The 21,780-nt window shown below is 42.1% G+C and overlaps 1 protein-coding gene across 12 annotated transcripts in view; it reads right to left on the bottom strand.

Annotated features, from left to right (window-relative positions):
• Positions 1-21,780, bottom strand: part of DGKI (diacylglycerol kinase iota) — a 459,603-nt gene that overhangs the window by 268,023 nt on the left and 169,800 nt on the right. For all 12 annotated transcript variants that reach the window (XM_017957197.3, XM_017957194.3, XM_031665135.1 and 9 more), the window contains exon 3: positions 20,750-20,845. In XM_017957197.3, coding sequence (XP_017812686.1) covers positions 20,750-20,845 — 96 coding nt within the window. The remainder of the gene's footprint in view (positions 1-20,749; positions 20,846-21,780) is intronic.

The raw sequence follows: 21,780 nt of genomic DNA, 5'->3' as shown, positions 1-21,780 counted from the left end.
GTTTAAAATTATAATACAATAAAACTTTTTAAAGTTTATCTTTTTCTCTAATGATAAAAAATGGACTGCATGGAGAGAGATGAATGAGCAGAATCTACATTTCATGACTGCCAGTGTCGTACACGATCTAAGATAGGAAAGTTCAGCCCTCTCTACAAAGGACAGACTGGAAGGAGGATTTGCATGAATAATTTCTGTGTTTGAGCCTGAAAGTAACGCACTATAACTAAGCTTATCTATCAAATGGTCTATCAAAGCATCCAAGTGTGAAAGTCCTTGAGTTCCTGTTCTTAAGGAAGATACTCTTAGAGATTGCTGGCAACCTGCCCCTTCCGAGGAGTAGTTTCCCTGCTGAGGTATAATTTTTGAGCCAATTGTGTCAGGTAGGTGAGAAGAAATAAAGTATTGCTGCGGCCAGAGGAGACTCCAGTCTCCTGGAGGAGCTGCAAACCACCACCTTGGAGGGGTAGAATCAGGAAAGAAACTGCAGCCTCATAGGTCTTGGACAGCTGACTTCATTCAACATGGGGTATTTACACATTATCAGCCACCTACAAAGAACCTAAAACACTGCAGTACCGCTGCCATGAAACTTGTAGAAGAAATCCACTGACCAAGATGCCTTTACTCTGCTTGCAGATGCTTTTATCACTCTTGGATTCCCTCTTCCTGAGGGAAGAACACGGTGTAGCACATGAAATCAGTTTGACAATTGCTTTTGCACATAACAATGATAAAAGAAACCAAAGCATCTAGCTACGCTACTGAACAGTGTCTTGTTCTACTACTAAAAAAGAAAAGAAGAAGAGAAAAAGAAGGAGGGGGAGGAACAACAAGAAAACATGAAGCAGTAATTGTAGTAGCACAGCAGTAGCAATCAAAAGAACAATCAGAAAATTCTATTTTGCTCTACAGGGTAGAGCATCCATAAGCAAATCATGGTTTCCCTTCTGTTTCCTATGGATATCCTGGTGCCAATCACTGCTTTGGCACCACCTGCAGAAAATGCATGGGGCATTTGAGTCACATTGCTAATCAGAGTTACAGTGACACTAAGGAAACTGGAGTTGATTCCAGTCTATTCATTTCCCATGAAACTCCTAGCAAATTACTTTGTGGATAAGCAAAGCAATATTACCACAGGTAGGCAACCACTTACGGGCTGTGATTTAAGGATGCCTGAAAAGCCTCCCTCCTTGGCAATAACTCCTGTCCTAGTCTAGCTTCATGCTTGACACTGTGCTCTGCATTAAGTTCTATGGAGTTCCAGGGATTTCTTAGGCTCCTATGAAAGTCACTGAGGATGGGAGGAGGGCACGGAGAAAACTCAGGAAGCCTCATGCAGTCAACGAAATGGAATGCCTCCTCCTGTCTTTGTTTTACAAATCAAGATTCTGAGTCAAAATATCTTTTGAACAAGGGATCTGGGCTAGAGGAATTTGAGAACCGGTGAGTTAAGATATGTTATCTCTCAGCTTTCTGGAACGTCATGTAAATGCACTAACATTCAAATGGAATAACTGAAGTGCAATGTTCTGCAGATGATAATATATGGAGTTGAGTGCTGTAAGTTATAAAACTGATTTTAACTGAACTATATTGGATTTTAAAAGATCCTCTTAAAATATATTACGTACTTATGTGCCTTTTGAGGCAGAATATATAGACCATATTCTAAATTTTTCTTCATAAAGACTACAACATGATGCACTGTACTACACAGAACAGTCATTTTTCTCTTTCCCGTCCCTCTGTTTGGGTAAAGCTCGTTTTGAGTCAGTGTCGCTGTCTTTTGTTGCTCTCAATTTCCTAAATGGCAGCTTCTTAACAGCTTTTAATTTGAGAAATCAGATAATTACAGTTTACAATCATATGTAAAATTAAGTAAATAAATTCTGAGTAAAGGTCCAAGGCCTTTTGCCATAGTAGCAAAGTAAATAGATTTGTAGTTCCTTAATTGATGGAAACTGTTTTAGCAAATCTGAAACTCTGACCACTGACTTTGTGGCGTATGACTATGTTTCAAGTGGTTAAAGTTATCTGAAGTAGCTGGATAATAAGCTTCTGAACAGAAATTGCCCAAAACACATAGAATTTTGTGCTTGGTTAAGTTGCAATTTTTTATTTTGAAGTTCCCAGCTATATACAAAGGTAAGATGCAGGAATCTGGACATTGTAAACACTACAAATATTCACTTTTCCCCAAATAACTTATATGAGCCAGTGCTTCCTTCTCTATGAAAGGTGATAAATTAAACCAAGAAAAGTCACTTAAAAGCATTCAGTAGGGGCTGGGTGCGGTGGCTCACGCCTGTAATCCCAGCACTTTGGAAGGCCGAGGCAGGCGGAACACGAGGTCAGGAGATCGAGACCATCCTGGGTAACACGGTGAAAACCCATCTCTACTAAAAATACAAAAAAATTAGCCGGGCGTGGTGGTGGGCGCCTGTAGTCTCAGCTACTCGGGAGGCTGAGGCAGGAGAATGGTGTGAACCGGGGAGGCGGAGCTTGCAGTGAGCTGAGATCGTCCCACTGCACTCCAGCCTAGGTGACAAGAGTGAGACTCGGTCTCAAAAAAGAAGCATTCAGTAGGTAAGCTCTTATTCCTCACATTGGGATATAGTGGTTATAGAACCTAGCACAAAAACATAATTTAAACAAATAAATATTGCCTAGAACATGAAACATGCTTAAAAATTAAAATTATTTTAAAAACAGTAATTTGCTCTCACCAATGAATTTAAAGGCCAACTGAGCTTACTGCCTTAAATATCAAATAGCACCTAAGCACCTTTACTAAGGGTTCCCTGATTTTGCTGGTGTTGATATTCAAAAGAAACTTACTTGCAGGTGTGTGGTGCAGGGCGGGCAGAGCGGGAAACATATCTGTTTAAACTAAGACACTATGGAGCACAGTATAGATCACATTCCATTATATTACACTGTTCTAATAAAAACATGAGCAACATTTACTTAAATAACAACACAATAAAACATATGCTGGGTTTTAGGATGGTGGGCACGATCTCACCAGCAGCCACACAGTGGTTATAAGAGAAAACACATCCTACATATTTCCCATGTTGCAGGCGCTGCTGGCACTCAAAGTAGTGACAGCTCTCCACCAATCTTCAGCTCACAGCAGGCATGAGAGAAAAACCATCACAGCTTTAGACCACTGGAGCAGGCAATGGGGACTGAGGAGGACAGAGGGATCAGTGGCAGGCAGTGGTAGAGAGTATACAATTGTCCCTAATAAAGAGATTAATATTGAATCCTATCCCACCCAACTACATCCCTTACCTAAGTCCCTGATCTATAAGTACCAAGAAAGCTGTTTTTTTTTTTTTCTTCCTTTCAGCAAGATATGTGATTTCTGCTAAGTAACAATGAATATCTGGTGGGAGTTGAAAGAGTTTGACAGAGAAAAACAGGAAAGGAAGGAAGGGAAAGATGATGAAAAATAAAGAAGAAGAAGAGAGAAGGGGAAAAGATGGGAAAGGGTAAGAGAGAAGAGGGAGAAGAGGGGAGGGAAGGAGAAGGGGGTGGGTCCTTCAGGGCCTGGGGTTATCTGCTTTCACAGACCTATGATTTATCAAAGGATTGGGGCCTTTTTGCTCCCCAAGGTAAGTAAAATTAAATATCTGTCATTCCCAATTGTCAGAAGTTTGACACCCAAGAAGCAGGTACAACAAGGCTGGCTGTCCGCTTCTGAATAAGGCACACGGCAAGCCTTATTTCTCCCTGCAGTGGGGCCAACTGCACTGCCTGCTGACCACATAGCTTCTGCTGCGGTCCTAAGATCTCCCACTGTGCTTGCCCACCTCTACAGGTGGAATCATCAGAGATGGGACATGGGGAAGGCAGTGGGAAAAGAGCAACCAGCATGGCAACCTGTTCTTAGTCTCCCCATCTCAGAAGAGCTCAGAGACCAGAGGCTGCTGCAGGACCAAAAACACCAGGGCAAAGTCTGAGCTCATGACACCTTACTCCAGAATTCCTGGACCTAATGCAAGGAATCACCAGCTATGAGGCCACAGTGAGCAAAGGGATGACAGCCAGGAGAGGGGCTTTCAGACAGAAACCAACAATACTGTGAGTGTATAAGGGGGCAGATGGGGGCATGCTGGGGAAAGGGCCAGAGTGGGGCCGCATGGTGAGAAGCCAGGAAGAAGGACAGAGGAGGTTGCTGGGCTGGGCCTAACCCCAGACGCCTCCCAGCTTTATCCCCCATGCTTTCTCTACCCCTTAGCCTCCTAGATGGGAAGATTCACCCTGAGGACTAGAAACTGAGGGAAGGCTGAAAATCAGGCAAAGGGAAAACTGCAAGAAAGACCAGGGGAGTGCTCTCCTCCTCCCTTCTCCTTCCCTTTTAGACCACAAAGCCCACTCCACAGCAGCACTGTGGAGATGGGTAGGAAGGAGGGGCCATGAAGCCCTGGCAGGACTGTCCTTTCCTCCTCTTAATTGGTGGGGCTAATGGAATGCTTAGGAAAGCGGAGGGGAGGAGCCTTCCTAAGCTCTTAGAATGTCAGGAATCTGGTGTCCTTTCAATAGGCATTGCCTCTCTGGCAACATACACAAGAACATTGTTGCTGTATAATCCAAGGTAAATGAAAACAAGAGTTCTTTGATTTATTTAAAAACCTAATTAGAAGAAATGACAAGCATACTTGGCAAGTTCTACTTCTCTGGGGAGTCTGGGATGCAATCTATAAATTGGCATTAGGAAAAATGAAGAATGACATTATCTGAAAGTTCCATTAATATGATTTCAGGGCCAAAGCCTGACCTCCACTATCACTCATGCAGGCTTCTCTTTTTCTTCAAGAGAATATAGAATATTTTGGACAAGCCAGGAGGGTGGCTAGCTGAAGTTCCAGCACACTCCTTTTATCCTCAATATACCATTCATTCTGTCTATGACAACATGATCTCATGATTCCAGACCAAGGAGCAGATGCCACATGTCCGGAGGATTCTGTGACCCGAGTGGAAACTCAGACCTCCCCTTAGAGGTTCAATTGCAGAGAGACCTCACTCCATGTTCAAAGGTCCTAGCCCAGACCCTGAGTAGTGCTGGCCCACGTTGGAAGGCAGGCCTTCATTTTTCAAGACCCCATGTGTTTGTGCAACATGATCTGTGGACAGACAAGGACCTGGTAAGGGCTGAAACCTTCTGAGACAGCCCCCAACAATCGACACCCTTGATAAGGGATGATGCCAAAAGTACCTCAGAATATCTGGAAGAAAAGCAGCAGGAACAACAAGAAGTTGAGTTGGAGACTCTTACAAAGTATACATCAAAATACTCATGCAATGCTCAGATATACACCAATACTCCTGAATCTGTAGATGCCAGGTATCTGGAATCATGACGGTTTGAGGTATCCTACATAAGAGAAGTTTCCATATGGCTGAAACAATCTGTTACTGCTGACTTTTCCAGAATATATTTATGGAAATTTAGTTCACCAATTATTTTAACCATCACTATGTGTATGAGACTATGTGAGTGCTGTGCAGGATATAAACAGAAGGAAGCTTCTGTCCTTGGAAGAGCTGGCAAGCTACTTCAGGAGACAAGAGGGACTTGGAAGAAAAGGCTATTAACAGGAGAGAGCCACACATGGCTACATGCTCAACAGCAGCTCAGACAAGAAAAGCTATCATCTAGAGGAGGGCAAAATCTGAGGCTGAACCAGTAAAAAGGGTCTAGCAAAGCACGCAAATTCTTGAATTTAGGCTTAAAATGCGTACATTCAAAAAAATCAAAGGCATTCCAGCAGGAAAAAGATCCGAAGTCTCTTTATGTAGTAGGCACCGATGCCTCTGAAAAGACATGGAGACCTGCTTTGGCATGTCCACTGCGGGACAATTCCTGGGCTCCTAGGTGCCTATGTACGGGAGTCACTGGGCTCAAGGCTGGTGGTTGAGTTTGAACGGTGTGTCTGGGGGTTGCCAGCAGGTAGAGAAGGATGCCCTCAAACCTGGGAAGTAGGTACACTGGCTGTGTTAAGAAGCCAGAGGAGCTGTCTCATGAGGAGCTGCAAGAGAAGGGGAAACAGAACTACTCCCCAGAAACCACGGGGTTCAAAATTACACTTACAGAGAGGTGGAGATTTCTCTGTGCGTTTCCATGCTGCTATATTCCTGCACCGAGAACACTGCCTGACACAGTTATTCTGAAAGGAAAAGGGGAGGGAAGAAAGGAGAAAGGACTTCCGGCATAGGGCTCTCTCCCCACTTAACCCCTCAACCAGCCCCAGTTTGAAAAATCGCTGGCTTTAAGAAACATAAGGAGACAAAACCCCACCAGGACATAGACATTCTCGCAATGAGCAATTCCAAAAGCAACAGTAATGAGGCGCCCTCAAAGTGTTTGAGGAATGGAAGCCTTCTGCCCACAATAGGGAAAAAATAGTGCAGCCAGGTGCGGTGACTCATGCCTGTAATCCCAGCACTTTGGGAGGCCGAGGTGGGAAGATTACATGAGGCCGGGAGTTCGAGACCAGCCTGGCCAACATGTCAAAAGCCTGTCTCTACTAAAAATATAAAAAATCAGCCGGGCATGGTGGCAGGCACCTGTAGTCCCAGCTACTGAGGAGGCTGAGGCATAAGAATCACTTGAACCTGAGAGGTGGAGGTTGCAGTGAACTGAGATTGTGCCACTGCACTCCAGCCTTGGTGACAGAGCAAGACTGTCTCAAAAAAAAAAAAAAAAGAAAAAGAAAGAGAGCATAGAGGCCGCATGACAATCATAGCTGAACAACTATAATATTTTTGTGAGCATAAGTCAGATATCTTCTGAGGACCCACAGGACTATCTGATGGAAGGGCTATTTTGCAGAAGACTGAGGTCTTACACAGACTGCGTAGAGTTAAAAACAGTTGCATCTGTGTTACTGTGGCTCATGTGATGCCACCTATGTCTACAAGTTAGTTAAACCTTGGAATAGTTATTTGGGAACAGTTGCAGGAGTGGAGAGAAAACAGACAGAACCAGGGATTATAGGCATGAGCCACTGTGCTCAGCCCTGAAAAATTGTTTTGATCTCATAGAACTTACATATTCTCCTGTGAGAGACAGACAACAAACAAGAGAGATAAGTATAGTATATAATATACTGACAGAAATAAGTACTGAAAAGAAAATTAAAGAGAGAAAGGGAGATAGGAAATATCAGGAGTAGGAGAAAATTGAAGTTGTAGACAGGTTGGCCAAGGAAGGTTTCACTGAACATTTTGACAAACACCCAAAGGAAGTGAGAGAGTTCACCACATGGATATCTGAAGGAAAAGCATTCTAGGCAAAGGCACAGCCAGTGCAAAGCTCAGAGGCATGAAGATGTCAGGATGCTAAGGAGTGGCAGGGGCCAGAGCGGGGAAGTGGAGATGAGGCCAGATGATAACAGCAGGCCAGATTATGGTGTGCTGCAGGTCGCGGTTAAGACACTGGCTTTTTTTTTTTTTCTGAAAGAGAATAAGAAATTCAAAGCCCACAATGACAATTTCCCATATGAGGTGATGAGGGCCTGAACTGAAGTGACAAGAATGGAACAAAAAGGAAAGGCAGAGATGCATGAGTGACTGAGAGCACACAGCCCTCTTCCTAGCCCCACACCGGCCTCCCCTAAGGTCAGCGTGAATTCCTCATACTTTGTCCTTAAGCCTTTCAGTAGAATCAGCAGCAGCTCAGGAGGGCTTCAAACCTACCCCTTGGTCAGCTTTGTTGTTCACGTGTATGCTGGGCTGACTGCACACCTGACAGTCTCATGCTGTGTTACGGTCGGAATTGCCTCTCGAGTACCGCAGGAAAACTCACTTGATGCTCCTCGAACAGCATGTTTTGTTCTGTTCTGAGGAGCACATTATCATAAGCACTCTGCATATGAAGTGTTTATGTTTATGTTCTTAGCACCTCCCCCGAGTAACCTCAGATGTGCAGGGAGGTTCTAGATGCTGGGCTGAACCCCACCTAGGCAGGATCAATTCCATGACCTCTGGAGAGACCTACTGGGAGAAAGAAGAGCAGTGCCTGTGTGTTGTTTGAACCTGAAATTAAAAGTTGTCTATTTCCCACATAGCTATTGTATTTTATATTTTTCATCTGTAGAGAAAGAAAACCAAAATCTTACAGCAGAAAGCCAAGGGGAAAAAAAGGACTTTGTGAGCTGAATATAAGAACTAGAAAGACACACAAAAAAACTTTCCTCTTCCTGAGAAGCAGCCAATCGGGGCTGACAGGAGACACAACTTGGTAAGAACCGAATTGCTAGGATTGCTAGGATTGCGTTAATTCAAAGCTAAAGTTGATGACTGGTTGTAAAGAATGATACACCCATTGTGTTTTGAGCACTGCATTAAGATTGGTAAAAAAACTACAGTCAAAACAGTACAGGATTCTTTTTAAGGGAGGAAAAAGGTACATGTCTGTATCTGAACAGTTTACCCTTGTACCAAATCACACTCTTAAATGGTTAAATGTGACTTATGTTAGTGGATTTAATACTTCTTTTTAATGAGAAGAAAGTCATAGGCACAAAGTTTCTCTGATAGGCTTCAATAGAAAGCTACAGCAAGCCTGTGGTCCCTGATACTGAGGAGGCTGAGGCAGGAAGATCACTTGAGCCCAGGAGTTTGAGGCTGCAGTGAGCCAGGACCACATCACTGCATTCCAACCTGGGTGACACGACAGAATTCTGTCTCTAAAACAAATATACAAACAAACAAAAAAACAAAGCTATGACAGGAATCTTAGGAGAAGTCTACACCTTGGAATCCATTTGGGTGACTATTGCGTACTGCTACCATCTTTTGGAAATCTTCTTACAATTCAGGCACAGTTATTGAGATATAAAACAAATATTGCAGCCAGTCTTTATAACAAGCATGGTGAAGGGCCCGATAAGTTTGGGTTTGCACAAGTCTAATGAAATGATACTAACAAACTGATGCCCTCAGAGATGCCAGGCGGAGAGTCATGGGGAATGATACTCAGTGTGCCCCTCCATCTAGATTACCATGCAGCTCAGGTATTCCTTCTGCCTCCTCCCTCATGGTCATGATACATTAAAAAGTGTTCCAGCCTAATGAACTTGAAGAAATCCTTAAAAATCCATAATTCTATTTCTCACCCTGGCCCTCATTTTACCCAAGGACACTTCATATTTCATCATTCTTATTATTGAAGTGCACTGTACTTTGTTGCCCTCATTTCTTGTTTCTGCTTCTTTAAAATTTGCCTGCTTGTCTTTTCTCTTATTTCTTTTTCCCCATTTGTTTTTCTATGCTTCTCAGCTTAGAAGTCAGCATACAACCACGGCCAGTCACTAGTTTCAACTCATCATGCAATCTTCCTGGTTTTCGCTCTTTACAGGTGCTTCTGTGGCTGTTCCTTGTCATATTTTTACATGCTCTTCAAGGTTATTATTTGTGCCAGCAGGCCAAAGTTGCCACGTGTCTTATAGTAGAGTAATTGAAGGGTTGATGTGCATGCAAATATGGGTATAAACATAATTACAGGTACACAGACACTAATAAGTAGAAACTCATACCATTAGAGCCCTACACACATACACACCCATGTGCATTCACAAATTTCAAGCAGACAGACTTGAGTGAAGATGGGCTAGACCTATTACAGAAGTCATAGCAAAAACAAGTTAATAAAAAATGGTGTTTGTATGTCTTGGTGGCTTTCTGTAGTTCTGAGGTAGCAAATCATGGGTACAGCAGAGATTTGAGCCTTAGCATAAACTAGGAAATCCCAAACACTTTGCCTTTTCAGTCCTTGCTGGTGTGATAGGACCATAAACACAATCGTACTTGTATTATGAATCCTGACATGTTTCTGTTATCAGTTTACTTTGTGGAAATAGAATTATTTTCTTAAAGTTCACAGTTTAATATTTCTAACCGATATCTAGAGATATTTGCTTTGATACGGAATTTTATATTTCTAGTTAAGAAGCTGTGGTAAGTTAGTTATCCTTTCACTGCCATTTTTCACATTCCAAGCGATTTGGTGACATAATTAAGGCAGTCTTCCAGCCAATCTAGTCCCGGAAGACCCACAGACATCTCAGTGATTGTTTACTCAACACTGTACCTCCAATTGGTAATGTTTTCACTGACACATACACACCCGCCCATATCATTTTTTAATGAGGACATCATACCCACAGAGATTTGCCAGGAGGCTAGTTGTGTAATATACACATTACCCACACTGTAAACACAGCTCTCTTCTGCCATGCCAAGTAGGTACAATTTCCCCACTTTACAGTTAAGGGAACTGAGACCCTATGAGACTGTGCCACTTGTCCAACAAAGACTAGTAAAGAGTGGAAGTGAAGTCCTTCTAACCCAAAGCCAACTCTGTGTGTTACAACTTACTGTGTTTCTCTTTTCTTTGCTAGTGGTAGACTGAGGGACCAAGACTGATGAAGACAGATAAGAAATATGATATTTAACGTGACTGCCCTTTCATATGATCTGTTCTCATGAGATCCCTAGGGGAGCTGACTAATGACAACCACACCATGACCCCGTGTGCCAAGATGGCAAAGAGCAGTCTCTGTTCTCCACGAGAATGAAATAAAATGTGCTGCAAAAGGTATGGCACTGGCTAAATAGGACATAAAACCCTACACAAGACAGCTACCTGCATGTGTTAAATCTCCCTCTAAAGAGCCTTAAAAATGAGGCAGGAATTCAGACGTCCTGGATTGTAAATATAACAATACTTAAATGGCAGGGTTGATCTGGTGACAGGTGTCTGTGTGTGTTTGTGTCTCTTTCTCAGCAAGCACCTCACTGAACTCATTCATTCATTCAATGTTAAGTCACACAGGGTAACTATTCAGTGTAGTCACTTATCCTCAGTGTGGAGAATACCGGAGAGGACAACAAGGTCAGAGTCCCTGAGCTAAATGGAGCTTACGCTCTAGTGTTGGAGACAGATAAATAAGCGAACAATTTTTAAAAATATGATAGCTAGTAAGTGGTGTGTGCTATAAAAGGTTGAGAGAATGAGGACGGAACAGAGGGGAGACACAGCCTGACTGTCAGCTGGGCTAGTTGTTTCACCTCACAAGCTCAGTCCTCAACTTTCAACGAGGAACTGAGGTAGCAGGTGATTCTAAGACTCTCCAAACCTAGTACTCTCGGCTGTCTCTTTGGGTTCAGTTTCCTGGAACCACTATCATTCAAGGAGGAAAGATTATAGTGAACATTATTTATTGAGTGCCTATGATTTGCCAGCCTGCTGTTATATATGCATTAACTCATTTAATTTTCACAACAACCACAAGAAGCAGTATTATCCCATTTTCCAGATGTAAAACTTAGGCTTAAAGAGGTTAAAACGGGCCGGGTGCGGTGGCTCACATCTGTAATCCCAGCACTTTGGGAGGCCGAGGCAGGTGGATCACAAGGTCAGGAGATCGAGACCATCTTGGCTAACACAGTGAAACCCCGTTTCTATTAAAAAATACAAAAAATTAACCAGGCATGGTGGCGGACGCCTGTAGTCCCAGCTACTCGGGAGGCTGAGGCAGGAGAATGGCATGAACCTGGGAGGTGGAGCTTGCAGTGAGCCAAGATCGAGCCACTGCACTCCAGCCCAGGCTCCAGAGTGAGACTCTGTCTCAAAAAAAAAAAAAAAAAGAGGTTAAAACAAGGACCAGTGTCACACAACTCAAAGCCTGGAAATCAGGATTCAAAGCCAGGTCATTTGATTCCAAAGCTCACACATTTCATCAACACATCACCGGCACCTCCTTTAATGAAGGCATCAATGCAGGATTTTCCATTTCCTCGTGTTTTTAAAGCATCACCTTCTGAATATCCACCTCGTCAATGAGGCAGGAAACAACAACAAGCTCCTAACAAACAGAGACAATACCAACTTTGGAGGCCAGTAGTGGTTTTGGAGTAACCGATAATGCAAATAATGCTTCCATCAAGATTGAGTGCCTCTGAGCAACAGGAGCACTGGTTAAACCCTAGTGCTCTGGGTCCCTGCCCCTGGAAAACACTGCAAGAAGAGAAACCATTTCTGTACACCTGGGCATTGCCTAGGTAACATGTAAACCTTATGCTAAATCAGATGCAAATTATTTTTATTACTAGGTGACAGGACCATACAATATCCAATAACAACAGAACTGCTTCACAGAAACACACACCCTTACACAAACACACAAATGCAGCCTCAATCTAAAATTGTCATGACAGAAGAGATGACCATTATTCTCAGAGGTTCAAACTCTAAGAATAAAATAAGACACATGCATTTTAGCTTAATGAAAGTTTAGTATAAAGGCAAAAGAACTGCACAAAGATAGAAAAACGCCATAAAGTTCTGGAGAGTGAGTAAGCCTCTGTGATTCTTTTTATCCTTTATCTTTAGGTGGAAGTGAACAGCCCAATATGATCACTTCAAAAGATTGTTGTTATGGATCAGAGACAGGTATGAGTCCTAGGAAAACTGCAAAGCGTTGTGTGAGCATTTCTCAAATACTTTTTTGCTGACTACTAAGATCCTACAAAATGGCAATGGGTGTTCTGTGGGAAAATTAATGGGTTCCACAATCCCCCCATTCCCTCAAAAAAAAAGTAGGAAATCCTGCATACCTTATATCTTTCGTTGAGCTTCATAGGACCTATTTATGTATTAAAGTCATTCCGTGTTTTTGAAATGTATGGTCACGAGCTCCTTTTAATGTATAATGCCATATATTGTTTTCATTTGAGCTTAGTGTTCTCCAGAACACAATTTTGGGTAAAAATAAAATGGACTGTGCAAATAGACAATGGTACTATTGATCCAGGGTCACCTAGAAGTGACAGAATCCTAAAGATCCCTTGGCTTCATAGCCTACGTATACTGTCACTATCCCCATTACATGAAGTGAGAAGTATCAGCACTAGATTCCCCTTTAATATACAGACAGCACTTGGTACCAAAGAATAATTATAACAATCCCCATGACAGTTGTCATAGTAACAATGGGTAACATGTCCTGAGGGTCTACCATGTGCCAGACACTGTTCTAAGTGTGCACATGGACGATCTCAAGGAAATGCTGAGCTATCAGGCCCGACACCTAAAGGACGACATTACCTCCACTGCTGAGAGCACCCCACTCTCTCCCTCTCTCATATCCACTGACTGGGAACTCAGTAGCAGAGAGCATGTCAGTGAAAATTCTTTTCTTATTTTTGTTGATGGCTACACTTTCCATGAGTCATCTTGATTCATTAGATCCTCAACATCCTAATGGTGAAAAGGCCCCTGGCAGAGAATGGCTGGCACCTAAACAACTCAAGAGAGCTGGCTTTGCCTCCTGGGCTCTATTGCCACACACGTGGTTCCCTCTGACAGCCTGCACCCAGCTCAGCCAAACTGCCATCTGGGGTGCAGATCATGAGTCTGCTGTGCCAGACAACTGGCATTTGAGGCTGACAGAGCAGGAGCAACATGCAGGCAGATCTTGGTACATTCTAAGTCCATGCTGGTGCTCCGTGGTACACACCAGCTAGACCTGAATACACAGATGGCCAGAAAGTCCCCAGTAATCCATATCGGGCTCTGATTCTCTCATCTTCTCACCCACACACACAGATGCATGGGAACCAGCATTTTCACAAGCTGCTGCCTGGTGCTCATTCTTCCTGAGATGAAACAGACAAGGTATAACTGGACTCAGAGTCATTTTCATTTTTAAACAGCAGAAAGCTGCAAGTTTCCTTCAAATAGGGCAGAGAGCTATGACCCTTGTACTCTTCTTGAAAGTGTCTTCCAAGAATCTAAGGACATGACCAGCATTCCTGTGAGTGAATGTTGTGATACCCCATTACAGACAATGATGAGGCTTCTGATTCACCAATAAGAAGACACAGCTTGTGAGATGAGATCACAGAATGGGTTACTTTGATTTGTCCCACTCAGTTGTTCCCAGTCATGACTCGGTAAGAATACGGATGCTACACACAGTAGCAAAATGACAGGTGAAGGTGTAAGAGTCTTAGTGTTGGGATAGACAGAATCATCCCAAATGTAAGGCCTTGTTAAGCCAAAGTCCAACCAAATCTACAATTAGCTTGTTCAACTCCATGACATTGAACCATAGTAAGTACAGAAGAGGAGGAAAATGAATACAAACATTTGTTAACTGATTTTATCCCTCTACTGATTCTGAGAGGTAGATTTAATCACCACTATTTTACAGAGGAAACTGAGGCTTAGACAGGCAGGGCAGAACTTGCATTTTTATCTAGATCTTTTTGTCTCTGGATCTGTGAAGCTCTTGCCCTACAATCCTCCAACTCTTATATCACACAGCCTCTCTGACACAATTCATTCACTTTCTCAATAAAACTGTATTTGGCAAATTGCAAGCAACATTAGAAGGAACCTTAGAATTGAGGCCGGGTGTCACAGGTGGGGTTAAGCCATTTTCACCAAACATTATCTACAAGGAAAAGACTAAAGCAAAATACAAGAACAAAACAATAACAAAAGCAAAGCAGCACCTATTAGCTGGTCCACGAAAAGAGGGTGACATGAGCACATTTAAAAATAGAGAAGATATATCTGGTAACAGCATCCTGAAGTATGACAGTTCCATTTTTCCTCTTACACAACCTACATGCTCACTCACCTCACCATCTACCTACTCTGTTCCCCACAGCTCCCAGCTTCTGACACCAACCTGCCTGTCTGCTCACTTACACCGCAACCACATACCACTCAACCTAAACACTCAAGACTGCTGTAGACGCACCTGTATGCGTACATGTGCATGAGCCTATGTAATGGTGATATCTGCTTGGTTAGATAAGGTAACTCAACTTATAGAATGGCTGCTATATTAGCTTCCTAGCACTGCCCTAAGAAAGCAAAGAAGTCATAAAGCTCTGGATAGTGAGTAAGCCTCTCTGACTCTTCTTTATCTTTAGGTAGAAGTGAACGGCCCCGTATGACCACCCCAAAAGGTTGTTGTTACGGATCAGAGATGATGAGTATGAGTCCTAGGAAAACTGCAAACATTGTGTGAGCATTTCTTATATACTTTTCCACTGACTACTAAGATCCCACAAAACGGCAATGGGTGTTCTGTGGGGAACCCAAACTGGGTAGCTTAAAACAACAGAAGTGTATTCTGTCACAATCCTAGAGGCTAGAAATCCAAAATCAAGGTTTCAACAAAGTTGAACACCCTTTTGAGGGCTTGGAGGGAGAATGAATTTCACGCCTGTCTCTTAGCTTCTGAGGAGAGCCACAATCCTCGGAGGGCCTCGGCTTGCAGTTGCATCACTCTAATTCCTGCCCCTGTCACCACATGGCCCTCTTTGTGTATCTCTGTGTGTCCTCTCTTATAAGGACACATGTCATGCTGGATTGGGGCCCACCCTACTCCAGTATGAACTCATCCTAATTAATTACATCTGCAACAACCCTATGTCCAAATCAAGTTACATTCTGAGGTACTGAAGTCCTGAGGCGTCAGGACTTCAACATACCTTTTGGAGTACATTATTTAGCCCATCGCAGCCACTACACACCAGATGTGAGAACCAGGCCGCGGTTTTCAGTCCTGACACTGTTTCTGAAGTGGATCACTGTCTCTACCCTGAGAGTGAACACAATCATCTGTAGATTTGGTTGTTTGTTTTTGACAACAAGCTCAGTCCCACTCCCCAGAGATCCTGATGCCGTATATTCAGAATGGGAACCAACACTTTAAAGGTAAGATTAAAAGGTAAAATGGCATAATTGACTATAATGCTCATCCACAAATAAGAATCACTGTGGTCTATCTCAGTAGCAATACTTTCAATCAGGAAACTGAGGCCAAAAGAGGCAAAGTGATATGTCCCAACTTTACTCAGTACATAAATGGAACAGCAGGTTTTCAAACCCAGGTCAGTCCAACACAAAGTCTATTTCCTTCGGACCGCCCATGCTACCCATCTGTGCCTATTCAGGTCTGTATGACCACAGTGGGTGTACAATTTGCATATCAAAGTAGGCAAGTTTCTTTCAAGTCTGAGTAGGTGCACACTGGTATGGACTCCAGGGATTACTACCAGAGGGGTGAGCTTCTTTAGGTACAAATATTTGGCTAAACATGTTTGTATAGCCTAGCCCCAGAGCATGAGAACAGTTTCCATCTGGCTGTGCCCGCTAAATGGTGAGGCACTAGGGACTCAACCCAGCTCACAAATACTGGCAGAATAAATGAGTGAATAAATGAATAAATGTACATAAAAATAAATGTCACCAAACGACAGTGATTCTGGCTGGAATTTTATTTCAGGTTTCCCGTGCCCATAAGCAGGTTGGGAAACAGTGATCTTTCTACTTCAACTTCATTACTTTTGCATCCTTTTATTTTATCTAGACCAGAAAAAGAAACAGTTGCTAATTTGGGAACCTTTGCCAATTTGGGAACAAATTTAATTCCATTACGTATCTGCTCACAGGTATTCTACAGTATTAAATGTTGCCACCAGAGAAAGGTGAACAGGAAAGGTCACGTGGTTTAGTCCTGAAGCTTGGGAACAAACTCTTCTGCAGCTGTTCTAGGGTTTTGGAAGTCACTGCCTTGCTTTGCTTTCAGTACCCTCCAATATCAGTCTCCAAATATCAATCCACATGGCAGCAGGAGGTCCTGGCTTTGCAGGACAGTTTAGTTTTACATAGATCATTATTAACAGCAGCCACTTTCACCCTCAAAAGTGTCTTGGTTTAGACAATGTATTATATAGTCACACTTCCTAAGCCCACAAGTATTTATAATATGCACTCCAAGTTTTGGTTCAAAAAACCTGTTTCCATTTTTCTCTGACACATGCTCATGCACGGCTCATGACTGCCACCTCCTTCGTACAGAGCTTGCCCCACCTCTGAGTTTGCTCATGTTCCTCTTCCCTGCCCGAAATGCTCTCCTTCTTCAAACTCACTTATGTAAATCTTACCCATCTTTCAAAACTGAGCTCGAACCCCACTTCCATGAAGCTGCCTCTGTCTGCTTCAACCCACACTGACTTCTTCCTTCTCTTAACTTCTACTTGCGATATTTGCTTTGCTAAAATAGTAAAGGAGTGAAAGGCACATCGTAGATGATGGATTTACTCCTCCCTTGAGCACTCTGCCTGTATTTTGTTTAGGAGCCTGCAGGTAGTACCTGGTTATGGTAATTTAGTCCCAGCCCCAACAGGCTTTTTCAAAGGTGGTTCATTAAAATAAATTAGAATATAAATACATGATCTGCTTATGCATACTTCCCCCCCCCAAAAAAAAAAACAAAAAAACAAAAAAAACTGTTGTTCTAAGAAAACTGCAAACAGAGCATTTAAACTAAAGACTTGCCTGGAGAACTCTGTGTCTGACCTCTTGCCCAAAGCAGCTGTGCTTCCCCAACTACAGCATCCTTGAAAGATGGCCAACCATGTTATCCACAAACACACATCCCTCCAGTCAATCTCTCCAGGCACCTTGTTCTCTTACTGGGAAGCTTGGACTGACTAAGTGCTTTCTTATCATACGGTATTTCTCAAAGTTAGGTTTGCGGACCATCTGCACCAGAATTATTTGAGGTGCTTGTTAAAATCACAGACTCTCAGCCAGGTGTGGTAGCTCACACCTGTAATCCCAGCACTTTGGGAGGCCGAGGCAGGTGGATCCCCTGAGGTCAGGGGTTTGAGCCCAGCCTGGTCAACATGGTGAAACCCCATCTCTACTAAAAATACAAAAATCAGCTGGGTGTGGTGGCTTGCACCTCTAACCCCAGCAACTCAGGAGGCTGAGGCAGGAGAATCCCTTGAACCCGGGAGGCAGAGGTTGCAATGAGCCGAGATCACACCACTGCACTCCAGCCTGGGCAGCTGAGCAAGACAACATCTAAAGAAAAAAAAAAAGAAAAATCACAGACTCCCAAGTCCAACTCCAAGCATACTGAATCAGCATTTGGAGCAAAAAGGGAAACAGGAGCGTGCATTGTTAGGTTTCCAGGTAATGTTTGTTTATTGTTATAAAGCTAGAGTCGGTGGATTCTACCTCTATGACTTTTCCATTTTTAACAACAGATAGCAAGTCACTTCGCTTTTCTTCAAATTAACTCTTCAAATACTGGAAGACATCTCCCTGCCTTTGCTCCTAATACTCAGTTGTAACCCATGTAATCTAACATTTCTTTACAACAAGCTTCCATCCCCTAAGCCAACCTGGGCACCCCGCTCTGGGTCCTCTGCTGCTTGCTGATGTCTCTCTCAAAATGGGATGCCCAGAGATGATACGCACCTCACAGTGTGAGGTGGGGAGAGAGACTGAGAGGATTTTCAGTGCTTTCAGTACACACTGCCAATTTTGTGAAGGACAGTGTATCTACTTACACTCCTGGCAGCTGATGATGAGCCTGTCCATTTCAGCCTAACCCAACCAGCAGTTAAGTATTACCATTTTATAAATCTTTGCTAATTTAATAGGCACATGAAGTTGACCCCTGAGTTGTTTTAATTGGGATGCCTTTGTATTCTTCAGATATCTATTGGCAATTGGTAGTTCTTTTGTAAATTTTCAGTCCTCGTCCTTCCTGGGTTTTTTCTTTTTTTGCCTTTAATTCATTAGGTCAGTTGCTGAGCCAAGTAAATCCTTTCTATGTATCATCTCACCAAATCCTCAAAACAGTGTTTCCCCCACTTCATAGGCAAAGGAACTGAGCTTTAAGAAACTTACAGAAGTTAGGTCTTCAGCTTCCTCACTGATTTATTCCTTCATTTAATCAACTTTTTTTTGGAGGAGAGTTCTTCATCTTTCAGACATTTTGTAATATAAATTAATAGGGCCAAGCACCTGGTATGAAATTATGAGGAAGCTTCAGAAGGAAACTGGGAATGTTCTCAACTCTGTTTCTTCCTACTTCTAGCTAAAATTTCCTTTATTCCCTTTGTTGCTTTTCCTGGCCTAAAGGTATTAGTGAACAAGTAATAATCGTTCAGTGGATAGCAATGCTATTTACTGATAGAAGGTTTAAGGAGAATATATGTATCTATTCATATATTTGTCAAGAGAGGTAGCCATCCCCTAAAAAGTAACAGAAAGGGATTAAAGGGAGCAATTTGGAAATAAGGGATAACTCTGTAAAAAATCATAGTCCATCATAGAAATTGTTCAAAAGTATATATGCAAGTAAGACTGGCTTTCATTTTTTCCATTTTATATTCTCTTAAATCCCAAGACCAGTGTTTACGCAATTAACTAAGACCCTAATGTTAATTCATTATTTACAGCATTTTAGTCCAAACAGCTGAGATTCTCATGGATTTGGTTAATTTAATCAAATTTCATGCAATTATACTTTAATTAAAAATACATATGCATAAAGTTGAAATCCTGATATTTAAGTCAACTAAATTTACAACAAAATTAGAAGAGATGCAAATGATTAATTACAGATCTACAAACAAAATTAAAAATAATTTAATCCTACCCTCCGTTTTAGAAGGTAGCCAAGGCCCACAGGTCACAAGTTCTCAATGTCACACACTGAGCAGTAATATTGAGATTCAGCCCCAGGTTTCCCGACTTCCAATCCAGAGCCTGTTCATCTGGGTCTTTCCCTGACATTGATTCCCAACTTCACTTAAACAGGTCCTGTTCTCCCCAGAACACTCAAAACTCTCCAAATGAAACTTACAAACTAGTAGTTAAAACAGCTAAAGCAACGAAAAAGGTCGTGGTTCTGGGACTTTATGCTTTCAGGCAGCCTGGTTAAAATCATTGGGGGCTATACACATTCTTCCATAAGCTTTGATGGAAACTTGATTTATTCCATATTAGTTATTAACAAACACATATTCCTTTGCAATTTCAAGGCCCTACATTTTGCTGCAAATATTTCTTTCACATAATAAACAAATATTTTTTTAAAAAAGCATTATATGAATTCTGGTGCTCATTTCCCCAAATAAGAAGGAATACATCTTTTCTTTCTTCTTTACTATCCTAAGCTTCCCATTACTCTCTGTTTGGACCCACCATTTAAAACTACACACAAAGTTTAGGTTCCATTTCTCAACACTATGGTTTTGATATCTCCACAGGGCAGCACCTGGCAGCCACACTTACCTCACAACATAAAGAGAATTTTAACCCTCTAAATAGATTGTTCTAAATAGGGACACAAAGCAAATTTTAAACAACAAACGTTACTCCAATTGACCTGACTGTTACATTATTTCTAGAATTGGATCCTCCAGAACTTAGTCTGGATTATTTGTTCGCCTACACCCATTCCCAGCACAGATGTTTCCCTGTCTTTCCACCTTCACCCATCAGTAAAGGCCCCACTGTGGCCACTCCCCTACAGACAGAGCCCCTTCCTCCACACACAGGCCTTGGCCTCACCCAAACAAACCCTCCACAAGCAGACACTACTTCGTACACATTTACCCTCTACCCCACCACAAACACACAAAAACCTACCCTGGGCATCATTATAAAGTAACACCAAGGCCTGGCCTGCATAATTGAACCCTAAAACCATTACAAGTGACAACCTGAAAGCCATGTTAACTTGAGAAACTCTCTCTCTGTAAACCTTGAAAACATCCAGGAAGCTTTCCATCTCACAAGGACAGGCTCGTTCACACCTCCCCTTGGAAATTTAGGCAAGGTGACCCCTCTATTCATTCACATCCACAGGCCTTCCCCCAACAACACAGAGCCCACACTCACTGCAAATCTGACTTGGCAGTTCTCCTCTCCAAGGTAGCATAGGTCTCCCGAGACGTTGGTCTCCAGCCACAGGTGTTCTCCATTCACGGCATTCTCCTGCAAGGAAAAGACCCACCTGACATCAATTTTTTTTTTCCAGGGATAAGGAAGACTATTTCAAATTTAGATTTGGGATACAAGAAAGTTAGTGAAACAAAGGAGCCTAAACATTCCTCATTTGACCACTCAAAGTACTGCTAGAGTTGATTCTACTGAAATTCTAAAAAGGGAGAAATGTGTTTGGATAAACTTTGAGCTATAACTAAAATAGACATTAGGTTTATAGCTGCTTTATCCATGGAGGTGGTCATTTTTGAAACATATTCAACAAACGGGGAAAAAACACCTCGAAACAGTTTGATGTCAAACCTTATTCACCAAGTCCACCACTGCAAATTTCATGACAACTGAGACTAAAATTATTTTAAAATTTGACTTTGCTCAGTGAATAAGCTTAACAAATTAGCTAAAAAAGAGGACGGTAGCATTAAAGTATTTTAAGTAAAGATAGTTTGAAAACACAGTTATACCAGTAACAGGTAAATTATATTTCTAAGGGCAGAGGCTTCTTAAAACTAAGTTCCTGTGTACTCAAAGCATAATAAGTTTCTACTAATTCACATCTTACTAATTCAGTAAGGTCTTCACCCAATTACTTCTCAATTTTTCAAACTAAATGTTATTGCTTCTAAAAATATTCATATACTTTGGATGGGGAACAGAGCTGCTAGAATGTATGACCTGATGAGCAACAATCCTATTTTACAGTAATGTGTGGAAAGGGGGAAGTAAACCTTTTTTTTTTTTTAATAGTATGATGAATAGAATTCCATATTCCTTCTTATGGGATACTACCTTGGAAATTATACATTTATATATTAATTGTATATTTTGCTCGTTTGCTTAAAACGGGCTCTGAGCTCTTAGGAAAAGTATTGTATTAGATTAACCATAAAGAAACAAGACTAAGTCCCCATGTCTCACAGGAAAAT

Source organism: Papio anubis, chromosome 4, assembly GCF_008728515.1.
Source record: "Papio anubis isolate 15944 chromosome 4, Panubis1.0, whole genome shotgun sequence".
NCBI classification, from domain to species: Eukaryota; Metazoa; Chordata; class Mammalia; order Primates; family Cercopithecidae; genus Papio; species Papio anubis.
This window is presented reverse-complemented; position numbering and strand designations above follow the sequence as displayed.